Source organism: Glandiceps talaboti, chromosome 18, assembly GCF_964340395.1.
Source record: "Glandiceps talaboti chromosome 18, keGlaTala1.1, whole genome shotgun sequence".
NCBI lineage: Eukaryota > Metazoa > Hemichordata > Enteropneusta > Spengelidae > Glandiceps > Glandiceps talaboti.
In genome coordinates this window covers 22,567,947-22,583,767 of record NC_135566.1, presented here as the reverse complement: position 1 = coordinate 22,583,767, position 15,821 = coordinate 22,567,947, and the positions used below count along the sequence as shown (strand labels likewise).

The window sequence follows — 15,821 nt, the reverse complement described above, 5'->3', positions numbered from 1 at the left end:
TTAATCATCATCGTAGTGAGGTTGACCACCATTGTTTAATCATTATCATAGTGAGGTTGACCACCATTGACTGAATACTTACATGTATGTGCTCATACACATTATTTACGTTTATATGTATTCATTTGTCATTATTTTTTGTAAACATATATATGTTTTGGATGATTTTATACAAATAATTGTCATTTGAACAACCCGCAAATTAGGTCTGTCGAGCCGCAAAATAACGATACTGGAATGTACATGTATGATGAAATTTGACCTAATCATTAAATCCGATCCACAGCTCTGGAAATATGCACTCTGTTGTGAGTGCCAGTGACAAGATCCCAAAACCTTCATATGAATGTTGTTACCACATGAATGAGGTTGCTCATGAATATATTTTGGGGTAAAAACCCTGATTCACAACTCACCTCATGCTCAATAGCATATCATCAATCGGCATTGATCTCCACACAAAAAAAACAACCAATCAGTCACCTACAATGTAACTAATATAAATTATCAATATTTAGCGAGATTATGCCAAGTGAGCATTAATGTCAAAATATTTGGATAACTATTTTCTGATAAAACATTGACATGCCAACATTGAACGAAAACGACAGATGACACAAGAATAACACAACGTATACATATGAAGTATGTATTAGAGTAACATAAACTACATGTATGACAAGTCTAACATGCACTGAAATATGTATTAGAGTAACATAAACTGCATGTATGACAAGTCTAACATGCACTGAAATATGTATTAGAGTAACATAAACTACATGTATGACAAGTCTAACATGCACTGAAATATGTATTAGAGTAACATAAACTACATGTATGACAAGTCTAACATGCACTGAAATATGTATTAGAGTAACATAAACTACATGTATGACAAGTCTAACATGCACTGAAATATGTATTAGAGTAACATAAACTACATGTATGACAAGTCTAACATGCACTGAAATATGTATTAGAGTAACATAAACTACATGTATGACAAGTCTAACATGCACTGAAATATGTATTAGAGTAACATAAACTACATGTATGACAAGTCTAACATGCACTGAAGTAAAAAATAGAGATTGAAGCAGCTAAAACAAAGAGTTGACAATTATTTAATATTGTCATGTTTTCTTCTTTCTCTATGAAATCAATGTAAACTCTTCAATATTTTATTGATTGATCATGGAAAAAAGGTAGGAATTATAGTGTGTAAACAACTTAAAGTCAAAAACTTTTGGATTGATTGCCATGGTAATTGGTGGGTGCTTTACCTTGGATGTCTAGTTGAGAAATATTTATTAATATTCAAAAGCGCTGTACATACTACCTTTGTAATATGCATCATTTTGCTGTTGCTAAGGGCATGGCCTTTGTTGCCAGGGCCAATTGTGTCATAATGTTTTTAACAATAACTTCAAAATAACACCTCCAGAAACGTTCTCACTAAGTTTCAACCTCATTCACCATGCAGTTACAAGATATAAGTTTTTGACCAAAATTGGCAAGACTTTTTTTGTATATAAATTATAATATGTACATGTGAACAAATAAATAGAAAAGGCGCTTTAGAAAATGAATAAACTTTAAACTTTAAACTTTAATAGGGATGGGTACGTAAGTGAATACAGATTCAAAATAATTATAATATGTATGCAATTATGCCTAGCAACAGGACCACACCCATAGCAACAGCTTAATGATGGTATACAGTACATGTATATAGCGAAGATGAAAAGTGGGAAGGGCAGGCAAGTTAATAAAGATTCCAAAAATGTATGCGAATGTGCCTAGCTGTTAGAATATGCATTCACAGTGACTGACCTCATTTTCATAGTTGTGAATTATTCATTATACCTAATATGCAAATATACTGTTATAGTGCCCTCAGGGGATCGATTTGAAATAAAGTACACCTGGATGTATTGTCTTCTCCAGCAGTGTTGTATAAGCATACAGTGGTGTTGTGTGTTCACTTTTATTCATCCATTAATATCCCCTCCATCATGAGTAATCTCGACAACACAACACTAGCAACAAGACCACGCCATAGCAACAGCTAAATACAGTTGTGCTACAATGTCATTGGCACTCTTTTTGTTATATCTATGAACAAACATTTCCATGTTTTTTTTCAGGCCTGATTGTTTTAATTGGTCTATTTGGTACATTTATACATTACAATGGTAGTCTTAAGCGACAGGTAGCTCTGAAGGTAAGGTCAATCAAATTCTGAAATACATGTATACAATCTACTGTGTACCGTAACTTGAAGAATAAATTAGACATTCACAACCAAGCTAGGAAGTTAGATAAATTAGGGATAGGGTCATACCATACATGTACCATATCATGTCATGAATGGTTATGTGTGACTTCAGATAGACCTGAGATACATGTATCTCACATACATGTAGTGATGTCCTTGTCATTGAATACACAAGTCATTATGTGAAACCACAGACCAAAGCATAAATCTACTAAGAAATATTTAAATTACACATGAAAGGCAAGTACTGGTATACTATCCTTTTGTAGACAGGCTGTTACATATGTGTCAGTCACTGACCACCACATTTTTGACCGTGTCTTGAATAGTGCAATCTCAAACAGTCATTGTACAAACTACATGTATGTTGACTTTTCAGCAACCATCAAATGTCAGCACCAGGCAGTATTTAGACTCAGAAGTAACTCTATATTTACTTTTCCATTTTCAGGAAAAAAGAAGTACATATACCCTAATACTGATTTTACTGTTTTTACCATTGAATATATTTTTCATTTACTATGTGTTTGTTGAGCACCAACTCCACAAATGGTAAGCAATTTACAGTGATATTCTGTCAGTGTAAGGTATCTTACAACCCATTACTCTTAGTATAGTACTTTTCTTGTGTGCCACAGGTGTTTACGAATTCTTATCAATCAGTACAAATTTTCACCTATGTAACATCAAACAGGATCAAAAACCAGGATCACCCCTGTTCTACCAAACTTTTGTCTCTCTCAACTATTCAGAATAACTTGCTCCTGTGTATTTTAACTATGCACTTTCAAAATTGGTGAATGCATAAGGTGTGTTTTTGTTAGACATCACTCTGTAATCTAGCCGAGATTATGTCATCCAATAAACGGGGCTAATTGACAATATAAATAATGTGCACACCAATTTGGTGCCATTGTATAAGTAAACTGTTATTCAACTTTGCTGCTGTGTAGGCAGTATTGCGACTGCTATTACAGCTATCCAATTCAATGCATCAGAGTAAGTACAGTAATATATCAATATGTTGCAATACTTCGTCATTCATTGATACTTCAATTAGAAACACTGTATTAAAGCTCCCCAGGTCCATGGGATTGCAAGCACTCTATTAAAGTTCCTAAGGTCCATGGGATTGCAAGTACTGTATTAAAGTTCCTAAGGTCCATGGGATTGCAAGTACTGTATTAAAGCTCCCCAGGTCCATGGGATTGCAAGTTCTGTATTAAAGTTCCTAAGGTCCATGGGATTGCAAGTTCTGTATTAAAGTTCCTAATGTCCATGGGATTGCAAGCACTGTATTAAAGTTCCTAATGTCCATGGGATTGCAAGTACTGTATTAAAGCTCCCCAGGTCCATGAGATTGCAAGTACTGTATTAAAGCTCCCCAGGTCCATGGGATTGCAAGTACTGTATTAAAGCTCCCCAGGTCCATGGGATTGCAAGTACTGTATTAAAGCTCCCCAGGTCCATGGGATTGCAAGTTCTGTATTAAAGCTCCCCAGGTCCATGGGATGGCAAGTACTGTATTAAAGTTCCTAAGGTCCATGGGATGGCAAGTACTGTATTAAAGTTCCTAAGGTCCATGGGATTGCAAGTACTGTATTAAAGTTCCTTAGGTCAATGGGATTGCAAGTTCTGTATTAAAGTTCCTAAGATCCATGGGATTGCAAGTTCTGTATTAAAGTTCCTAATGTCCATGGAATTGCAAGTACTGTATTAAAGTTGCTAAGGTACATGGGATTGCAAGTTCTGTATTAAAGTTCCTAAGGTCCATGGGATTGCAAGTACTGTATTAAAGTTCCCCAGGTCCATGGGATTGCAAGTTCTGTATTAAAGTTCCTAATGTCCATGGGATTGCAAGTACTGTATTAAAGTTCCTAAGGTACACGGGATTGCAATACTGTATTAAAGTTCCTTAGGTCCATGGGATTGCAAGCACTGTATTAAAGTTCCTAATGTCCATGGGATGGCAAGTACTGTATTAAAGTTCCTTAGGTCCATGGGATTGCAAGTACTGTATTAAAGTTCCTAATGTCTATGGGATTGCAAGTTCTGTATTAAAGCTCCCCAGGTCCATAGGATTGCAAGTTCTGTATTAAAGTTCCTAAGGTCCATAGGATTGCAAGTTCTGTATTAAAGTTCCTAAGGTCCATAGGATTGCAAGCACTGTATTAAAGTTCCTTAGGTCCATGGGATTGCAAGTACTGTATTAAAGTTCCTAAGGTCCATGGGATTGCAAGTACTGTATTAAAGTTCCTTAGGTCCATGGGATTGCAAGTACTGTATTAAAGTTCCTAAGGTCCATGGGATTGCAAGTACTGTATTAAAGTTCCTTAGGTCCATGGGATTGCAAGTACTGTATTAAAGTTCCTAAGGTCCATGGGATTGCAAGTACTGTATTAAAGTTCCCAAGGTCCATGGGATTGCAAGTACTGTATTAAAGTTCCTAATGTCCATGGGATTGCAAGTACTGCCCTAAAGCTCCCCAGGTCCATGGGATTGCAAGTACTGTATTAAAGTTCCTAATGTCCATGGGATTGCAAATACTGCCCTAAAGCTCCCCAGGTCCATGGGATTGCAAGCACTGTATTAAAGCTCCCCATGTTTATGGGATTGCAAGTTCTGTATTAAAGCTCCCAAGGTCCATAGGATTGCAAGCACTGTATTAAAGTTCCCAAGGTCCATGGGATTGCAAGCACTGTATTAAAGCTCCCCAGGTCCATGGGATTGCAAGCACTGTATTAAAGTTCCCAAGGTCCATGGGATTGCAAGCACTGTATTAAAGCTCCCCATGTTTATGGGATTGCAAGTTCTGTATTAAAGCTCCCAAGGTCCATAGGATTGTAAGCATTGTATTAAAGTTCCCAAGGTCCATGGGAATCATGCAGATAAATTCAATTTTTATAACAGATTACTAAAAGCTGTTCATGTCCACTTTACAGGTGGATGATGGCATCCTGTGATGTATTGAGCAAGTTCAGGATAAAAGCTGTTTGCATTCCATTAGCTAGCTTGTCCACGGTTCTGGATATCTGGCTACACTAACTCTCATAGTCAAGAGCTATAGTGCAATCAGAGATCCAGCGCCATGGACAGGATAGCTAACAGAGTGCTAACAGCTTCATTGTGAACATGCCCCTTGTACTTCCCTCCAATGACATGTGTAGACAATACCACTAAGGAGTGTTATTTACTTGATCTGTTTGTATTTGTTCTCTACCTTTCCTTAGTTTGGTGTTTATGAAGCCTGATTTTGATGAAATAAATTTATGGAATCTGATATGGACAGTTGGAATAACTGATTTTGTTATAAGGTTTATCACCATAGCTGTCAAATGTTGCATCGCTATAACTCCAAGAACAATCATCGGTTTTAAAAGAAGAGTAAGTTATGTCAAATGATAATTTCTTAGTAAGAAATCAGTAAGTATTTTACACAAAGATTAATAATATGTAACTTGCAGTCTATTGTTATGGGCTACTAAATGTTGCAATCTACCAAAGCTGCCCAGACATCTTATGTGAGGCCACACCCAAATAAAGAACCAGATTAAAACTGGATGCCTTTCGTAAGGACAAAACCATAGATTGTTGGTCCTACCTACATTGTTGGAATGCACAATGCTGAGCTATTGGTGTTATACATGATGTACCACTTAATTGGAAAATCAATTACATGAAACTGTATGAAATGCAGAAGTATTGCCTAATTATCAAAAACTCATTAATTATGCAAATTACTCATTAAAACTAAATACTATGCCAACAGGCTTTATAGGGCATGTGCGCTTGTTAGGGTTGATATATGTACAAAATGTTGCAGAATTTGAATTGTGCATTGTTAAGATAAAGCCTCATTACTGCAACTCATTAATTATGCAAATTATTCATTAAACCTATAAGCTACATCAACAAATTATATTATTACACATGCGCTTTGTTATGGTTTATGGATGTACCAAATTGTGTTGAATTTGAATGTGCATTCTTGAGATATAGCCTAATTACCATCCAGATTTAAACTGAATGCCTCCCGTGAATGCAAAACCATAGTTTTTTTGTTTCTACACACATAGTTGGAATGCAAAATTCTGGGCTGTAGCTATTATACATGATGTACCCCCAATTGGAAAGTTAATTATATGAAATGTGAAGCTTGCAACTAGTTAACATATTGGCAAAAATCATTGATTATGCAAATTAACCATATAGCTTATAAGTTACATCATCAAGCTTTAATTGACACATGCACTTCTTTACCAACAGTACATATACTAGATTATCTGAAATTTAAAGCTTGCATTCAAAATATATTGCCTCATTAATTATCAAAATGATTGTTGATACAAATTACATATCACAATTAAAAACTATGTAAACAACTACATCAAACACATAAGATTTGTTATGGATGTACCAAGCTTAGTGAAATTCAAAGTTTGCATTCGTAAGAAATCCCTAATTACCGAAACTCATTAATTATACAAATTATTCATTAACACTTAAAACTATATCAACAGGCTGTAGAGAATGTGTATGTTTTGTCATGATTGATTATGTGCCAAATTATATGGAATTTGAAACATGTATTCCAAAGATATAGCTTGATTAATGAACATCATTAATTATTCAAATGACTCATTAAAAGTAAAAGCTATGTCATCAAACTTTTGCACATTGTTATGGCTGGTATTTGCACCAAATTATATGAAATTTGAAGCAAGCATTCTTAGGTATCATTCATTATGCAAATTGCTCATTAAAACTAAAAACTATATCAACAGGCTTTAGAGAATATGTATGCTTTGTCATGATTGATATATGTACCAAATTATATGATATTTGAAGCTTGCAGTCTTAAACTTGAAACTGTCATATATAAAGCGGATTATGGGTAATCTATGCAAATGTGGGAAATTCAAACTGCTGTACGGAGCACTAGCTTCAGGTCTTGTTTTCAACATTTTTTTCTGTGCTCCGAGAAACATACAGGTCATGAAGCATGTACAAATTGTTTGTGAATGTGGAAGGATGGTAACTACACAAATTAGTTGAAAATCAATCTGTTTGTTTCATAAAACGTAAAAAACCTTTCGAAATGAGACAAGGGCTCCTGCAAACGGTCGTTAGATTGTGTCACTCACAGGATTATTGAAATATCCGACATTTGCATATGGTGTTTACTCCCATGATAAGAGCTTCCCTATTAGGGGCTTCACACTGAGATATATTAGAGCGCTCCAAGTGATTAAAGATTATCAGTATTATCAGTTCGTTTTTAGCACAACAGAACTGAGGTTCAGTAGTGCTATAGGGATTGCCCAGCATCTGTCAGTCTGTGTGTGTGTGTGTGTGTGTGTGTGTGTGTGTAAACAACTTAAAGTCAAAAACCGCTGAACAGATTGCCATGATATTTGATGGGTCCATTACCTTGGGTGTCTAGTTGGAATATTGTTCAAATCAAAACGATTGCATTACAGGTGTGTGATTTGGTTCAAAAAATGTGATTTTTGGTCAAAAAACTTAAACTCAGAAACTACTGGCCAGATTTGTGCAAAATTTGGTGGGAACATTCTTAAGGGGGTGTAAAGTAAGATTTGTTCATGACATGATGATTCCATCAGTAATATGCAAATTAGGGCTAAAAATGTGTCTTTTTGGTTAAAAATCTATACTTCCAAAACTACTGAGCAGATTGGGTTGAAATTTAATGGGAGTGCATCTAGGGATGTATGGACGAAGAAATATTAAGCATACAATGATTCCATGAGTGATATGCAAATTAGGTGTAAGAATGTCCATTTTTGGTCAAAAACTTATATCTCAAAAAGTACTTGGTCAATGCATCTGAAACTTGGTGAGATGTTTCTGAAAGTGTTATTCTGCAGATCTTCAAAACATTTTGACACAATTGGCCATAGCAACCATGACCACACTCTTAGCAACAACCAAATGGCAGTATATTTTGGTCAAATAACAACATTATCTGGTAGGCAAGTTAGTAAACATTCAGAAAATGTATGCAAATACCCTAACAACCATGACCACACCCATAGCAACAGCCAAAGTGGTGTATTTCACAAACATAACAGGGATTAATAGACAATTGAATAAACATTCAAAAATGTATGTAAATATGCCTAGCAACAAGACCACGCCCATAGCAACAGCCAAATGATCACATATATTGCAAAGATAACAACGGGGATTTATAGACAATTGAATAAACATTCAAAAAATGTATGTAAATATGCCTAGCAACAAGACTACGCCCATAGCAACAGCCAAATGATCACGTATATTGCAAAGATAATATCAGGAATTCATACACGAGTGAACGAAAACATACACAAATATATGCAAATATATCTAGCAACATGACCACGCCCATAGCAACATCCAAATGATAGCATATACCGTAAAGATAGCAACATGGTTGGATAGGCAACTGGATAGTCATTCAGCAAATGAACACCTATTGTTAGCATGGACTAGCATATGGATAAACATTTTTAAAAATTGTACAGTTGTGCTACAACGCCATTGGCGGTATTTTTTAGTCTGCTTTCACACATGCTTTGTGAGACGATGCACTAGGCGTAACATTTCATTGAAACAAATGGACCTTACCTGTCAAAATATTGTGCATTTCCTAACCCCGACATTAATATTATGGAGCCTTCAAGATCCAAGAAATGTTCAGAGGTACCCCAATCCCTCAAATTCAGCAAAAGTAGAAATGCATATATGCAGAAAAGCACAGAAACAGAAGAAAAAAGATCAAAATCACAACAAACGCTACAATTATTGCAGCTCCCTATCTAAAATGGCTGACTTCGATCAACTACAACACAATGATTATAATATTTATGTTGCTGATGATTTTTTTTTACGTATTACGTGTAACCCATATGGACAGTATTTTTCCTGCTCAAATAAGAACTGTATCAACCTATTCCACTTCGATATAAACAGAGTCCATTGATAAAATACATGTGTACTACTTTCTATATAGTACTGGCTAGGTAATGCATAACATGAACCGTAAAATAATCTTGAGAATAATCCCAAGTACCAAGGTCCCTAAAATCCGTGAAATGTCGGTGTTACAGTATTTTGTTTACTACTTTCAGTAACTGGTCTATGTTTGTGATATCATAGTAAAAATACTTGGAATTTATGGCCGAACAAACCAGACATTACGGTAGACTTGTATATTGAATCAAGAAAATCAAACAAAAAACGTGGCCGGGGACACAGTTCATACTGGTACGTAGACAATATTGAGGTCACACTGGGTTGTTGTTACTATATTAACCAATCAAAATTCTAAACATCATGGATAAATAATTGCATATTGAAATTTATGTACAGAGATTGAGGTTTTTAGACCACGTGGCTTTTGACATGACATCGTCAGCTAAATTTGGCAACACGGAAAGTAACGTAAAACATGGATGTATCTAATACGGAGCAAAGTCCGCATGGCTTTATGGATGTTTGAAGACTTACTGTCACTATAGCACAGAGCCTTAGAGGAAACTATTTGAAGGACTGTGTTATTTAACGTTATAATTCATAATCGGACAACTAAACTACTGTGGTGAGGATTGCTTTTGCTCCGTTATCTGTAAATTTAAAAAAATGCCGTGATTGTGAGCCATGTGCCGATAGTGAAAATATGGCCCACACATACTTTCTGAAGATTTTTTGTAGCCTAAATGTTTAATGGTCTAAATTGTAGAGAGAATGTGTGATTTATATTTATACATGTAACTCAGTACAATGGGTACCGCTGTACTGGTGACAGGAATGTGAACCAACTTTTTTTGGTCGTTCATGACGCAAGTTTTTTATGGTCATTTTCCGTTAGCAATTGTTATTGGGGCGACACAATGATGAAAGAAAATCATTAAATATCCATATATACTACTGTTGTATTGACTATTGAATATACACCTAAGCCAGCCCATTGAAAGCAGTGATATGTTGATGGTTTGTGAACTACATTCAATAAACTCATGCACTAATGTTCTACAAATCCCTCCCGCAAAAGCAAAATGTGAGTGTGTTTATACTGCTACTAGTACTAGATCAGACCACAGACACAACTCGTCACATAACAGCACCATTTTGGTTTTGCAACTTTGGTTTCTTTGTATTTGAATAGCTTTCATCAAGTTCTTGTCTTTCCTGACATGACAGTAAAGCAGAGGCTGGTGAAATATTATCATAGTAGTCCTTCCAAAAACAAGATGAATTATTAAACTTTTACTCGGGGAATTTTGAAAGTCACATTAGCAAGTAATTTTATATGTCACACTGTAGACTAAATATCCTGACTGACATACTGTGGACTGACATACTGATTCCGAATGTATCTAAACATATGATACATGTATGAAGACATAACTTTGTTGACGTTAATTTGATCGACACTTCCTTTAGATAACAATTTACAACCGTTCACATGAGAAGCCCAAATTTGATAGGTTGTTGTATATGATGACTATGTTGGCAAGCCTTTGATTTCGAAACAATTTTGCCATTTTCTGGTTTTTCATTGGCTACTCCCATTTCCCACGACATCGGTGATTTTAAAGATCTTAGTTCAACGTCTCCACAAATCATGACAGCTTGACGATGTACAGCCGATGGCCTAAACAATGGAGAACCACCAGTTTCAGTATGAGTAAACGGCAAATAACTCATTTCTTTTCTCCAGAGAGTAAGCCATGTACGAGTGATGGGAATGATGAACAACCTGTTAATCGCAATGAGACAACAGGCAAATGGTATCTTCTGAAATACTAGGCCTTTTGTTGTTATGGCGGCAAATTTGCACTTTATTTGCTAGCAAATCATATGTGATCTGTGCACTTGTGACTGTGCATTATTGTTACTGCACATGTAACAATATCAGTATGTTTCAAATCTTGTATCGTCTTTACTTTTATTTGAACAATAGTTGAGTTAATTTTTAGAGGAATTAGTGTGGTGTAGACATTCACAGGCAGAAAAAAGTCAAAAAGAATTGTGTACACAAAGTTCACGCAATACTCAACTTCCAAACACAGCACTGCTGAAATGATACAATACTATGTTCAATTTCACTTCGCACATCAGTCATCTGCTATGAAATATTTGAGTAAACCAAGTGCAAAACAATCCTACCGAACACTAAATGTACGTCATATGTGATGTTTATAACTAGCTGCATTTATTTGTAGATTAATTACACAAGTCCATACTGACTTGCGCGTATAAACGGGACGGGTTCCCTCAGTTACCCCATTACTCTTCGAGCACATTCACAATCAGTCTCACTGACAAACTTCAAGATGGAAATATCATAAAGTTAAAACCTGAGAACTGGTAGATAAAATCTAGACGTCAATAGCAACTTTTAAAAAAAAAACATTTATTGTGAATATTATCACATCGTACGGTTCCGTCGCTACAGAAAATTGACTTCACCAAGGCATAATGTTTTACTTGTCTGTGGTTGCAACAGTTTGAACTCGGAACTCTGAAGGATTATCACATCGCCAAGACTACATTACGCAATGACAATGAGCTCCCGATGGAAGCACCAGTCTAGTCAGTGCTGTCATACCGTGTACTTCTGTTGTAGTTAGAATAAGGAGAGTCTATCAGCAGAGATTTTCCCATGTGGTAGCAAGATAGCAGAGACTTGACATCTTTGACCATGGGTTCGTGATAGCTGCAAATATGGGCCTTCATCGGCTTTTACTCTCCCTTTAGTACAACCATGGATGTAAATAGTGAGATCACTAATAAACACTAATAGTAATACATCCATGATATAACGTACGATAGTTTTCTTGTACCAGATACTCGACACATGGTAAAGTCATTTTATAGAAACCTCCTTGCATTGTGGGGCTTTGATACAAATGATTGGAATCTGTAAAACAAGTTCCACCAGATTTAAACTGAATGCCTTCCGTAAGGGCAAAGTTTTGAGATTGTCATTCCTACAGACAATTGTTGGAATACAACAGAACATATGCAATAATTTATTTTTTCTCATTGACTGCTATTTGCCCATTGCTGTTAGTGATCTCCTGGCCAACGACAACGTATAATGTGAAGCTTTATAGAATGTTGTAGCATAGCACTCACCATAGAAAGAGTTTTAATGGCCAAAAACAAAAAAACTTCTGGTCAGCACCCATCAATTAAGTACCCCCTTCCCGCATTATTTTTTTCTTCCGTAAGCCAATTCAGTCTGCAGATGAAAGGGAAAACACAAAAGTAACTCTCCCTACATTAATTGCCACCAGTGAAGACAACTGCAAAACTAATCATGAACTAGCCTATGACATCTGCCCCACATACACACTTGCTGTAAAGTACTAAATAAAAAGAACAGTAACTGCAATGATAAGTAGATTGATTAACATTTGTTGAGAATGAAAAAAAAATAATCGCATCGTCGCACCACTTTAGACAACATTTCCCTTATGGGAGGCATTTCATTAAAACTGTAAGCTATATCAACAAATTTTATAGGACATATCTGCTTGTTATGGTTAACATATGTACGAAAAGATACTTATGGTCAATCAACATTTCTAGTCATATACAAATGCTTGCTAGGTTTTGCTGTTCGTCACATTTCCTGCGCATAGAGACAGAAGAAAACACGGCATTGAAAGGAACCAGAGAATATGTTTATTGTGTGATTCAAATGAAGTCAAAGATGAATATCATTTTTTATTAGTATGTTCATTTTTCAATAACCATAGGAAAAAAAGATATTTCTAGATTTTACTTTGATCCTCCGTCTGTACAATACTGCTTTACTGTAATATTGGTATATTGTATCTATGGGCCGATGGCCTCTGAATACGGAATAAATAGACCATTCTTATCCCATATGTACTAAATTATATTGAAATACAAGTATGCATTCTTATGATATATCTTAATTACCGAAAATCATTAATTATGCAAATTAGTTATTAACACTTATGGTACATCAACAAACTTTATAGGGCGTATAAACTTTGTTATGTTTAATGTATAAAGTAATTGTATTGAAATTGAAGCATGCACTCTTAAGATATAGCCTAATTACCGAAAATAATTAATTATGCAAATTATTCTCTAAATCTTTAAACGAAATCAACAACTTTTATAGGAGATATGCACTCTGTTATGTTTAACGTATGTACTAAATTGTATTGAAATTGAAGTATGCAGTCTTAAGATATGGCCTAATTACCGAAACTCATTAGTTATGCAAATTATTCATTGCCACTGTAAGGTACATCAACTAACTTTATACTTACACAATTTGTTATGGTTAATGTATGTACTGAATTGTATTGAATTGAAGTATGCAATCGTAAGATATAGCCTAATTACCAAGAATCATTAATTATGCAAATTATTCATTAACACTGAAAGATACACCAACAAGCTTTACAGGACATATGCGATTGTTATGGTTAACGTGTGTACTGAATTATATTGAAAGTGAAGTATGTATTCTTAAGATATAGCCTAATTACCAAAAGTAATTAATTATGCAAATTATTCATTAACACTGTAAGGTACATCAACAAATTTTATAGGACAAATGTATGTTGTTATGTTTAATGAATATACTAAATTATATTGAAATTGAAGTATGCAGTCTTAAGATATTGCTTAATTAGTTGATTTCATTGATATGCAAATTTCCCTAATTAAACATTAACAGATCTGGCTCAAAACCTACTCAGGTCTAGCCATTACACTAAAGATTATACATTCCAAATTTCATTACAATTGAGCCAGCCGATTTTTAGAAAATGATGACACAGACAGACACACACACATATACACACACACACACAGACATTTCTGCCCTAAAGTATCTCCTCCCTTACGGAAGGAAAAAATTGAAAAAATATCTCACACTCGGGGGAATTTTTGTCTCACACGAGCCACAGAAATTCCCAAACTTGTGTGAGATATTCCATCTCAGCCAATTGGGGGTGTGGGATTCTATTAATCACAGGAGATAACACTCAGCGCATATGTGGCTCAGATCATTACTAATAGGGACATACCGATCTAGGGACACAACAATTAGGTATACAAGAATGATAATTTAACCCCTTTCATGAAATGAAGTTGTCCAAATGATGCACAAACTTTACGTTGCCCTCAAAAGTTACCGAGTTTGTCCACTGGGCAAGTGAATAGTACAAACTTAAGGTTTCATCATTTTTCCAACCTCAATTACTTCCATGATAGCAATCATTCACTGTCATCTTGGTTTTTTTCGAACAACTTACAAGGGTTGTCAATACCAGTCCTCTTGCATTGCTTTCTGCAAAATTCTGTATCAGGTCATGTACAGTTGACTTCGAACCTCAGATGTGTGCACACATGATACACACATAACAAAGTTTATATGCCCTATAAAGTTTGTTGATGTACCATTACAGTGTTAATAACTAATTTTATGATTAATGATTTTCAGTAATTAGGATATGTCATAAGAATACATACTTGAATTTCAATATAATTTAGTACATACGTTAACCATAACAAAGCGTTTATGTCCTATAAAATTTGTTGATATATCTTACAGTTTTAATGAAAAATTTGCATAATTAATGATTTCAGGTAACTAGGTTGTATCTTATAAATGCCAGCTTCAAATTTCGTATAATATGGTACATATATCAACCATAATAATACGCACCTGTCCTATGAAGTTTGTTGATACAACTTTTACCTTTAATGAGTATTTGAATAATGAACGATATTCAGTAATTAAGCAGTATCATGCACTCTTCAAATTCCATATAATTTGGCACATACATTAACCTAAGAAAGCATGCTTGTCCAAAAACAAAGCCTGTTACCATAGTTTTTTTAGTTTAATGAGTTATTTGCATAATTAGTGATTCCCTTATGGGAGGCATTCAGTTTAAATCTGGTCTTCTATGTTATGAACTTTTGTTATCGTGTAATGGTAATTAGTAGGAAAGGCATTAGCACGTCACCGATATGTGTGAAAAGCCTAGATAGGGAATGTTTATATTTTGGTGATCCACGTCAATGTTCAACCACAAGTTCTCAACCTCCAAAAGATACAACTAGTCATATGCAAAATAGGGTGCCAGGCACCGAGAGTTCTGCGGTTAAGATAATGCCTATTTACTGAAATTTATTAATTATGCAAATTATTCATGAAAACTTCAACAAACTTAGTGTTATAGTTAACATATGTACCAAATTATATTGAATTTGAAGCATGTTTTCCAAAGATGTACCCTAATTACTAAAAACCATCAATTATGCAAATGACTAATTAATGTGCATTGGATATTTACCAGAATCTAATCAGTTCATTTCATTTTTAGCATATGGAAGATGTGTAGGAAGTTTCATCAGAATCGATGCTGTAATTTTTGAGATGACGTGTCCACACAGACACACACATACACACACACATACACACACACACACACACACACACACACACACACACACACAGACAAGCATAACATAACACTCG

The 15,821-nt window shown here is 35.0% G+C and overlaps 1 protein-coding gene across 1 annotated transcript in view; it reads left to right on the top strand.

Moving 5' to 3' along the window:
- The window catches only part of LOC144449206 (RING finger and transmembrane domain-containing protein 2-like), a 40,617-nt gene that overhangs the window by 7,065 nt on the left and 17,731 nt on the right, over positions 1 to 15,821 (top strand). Inside the window, exons 2-4 of the mRNA XM_078139713.1 lie at positions 2,148 to 2,224; positions 2,730 to 2,830; positions 5,509 to 5,662. Of these exons, the coding sequence (XP_077995839.1) occupies positions 2,148 to 2,224; positions 2,730 to 2,830; positions 5,509 to 5,662 (332 nt within the window). The remainder of the gene's footprint in view (positions 1 to 2,147; positions 2,225 to 2,729; positions 2,831 to 5,508; positions 5,663 to 15,821) is intronic.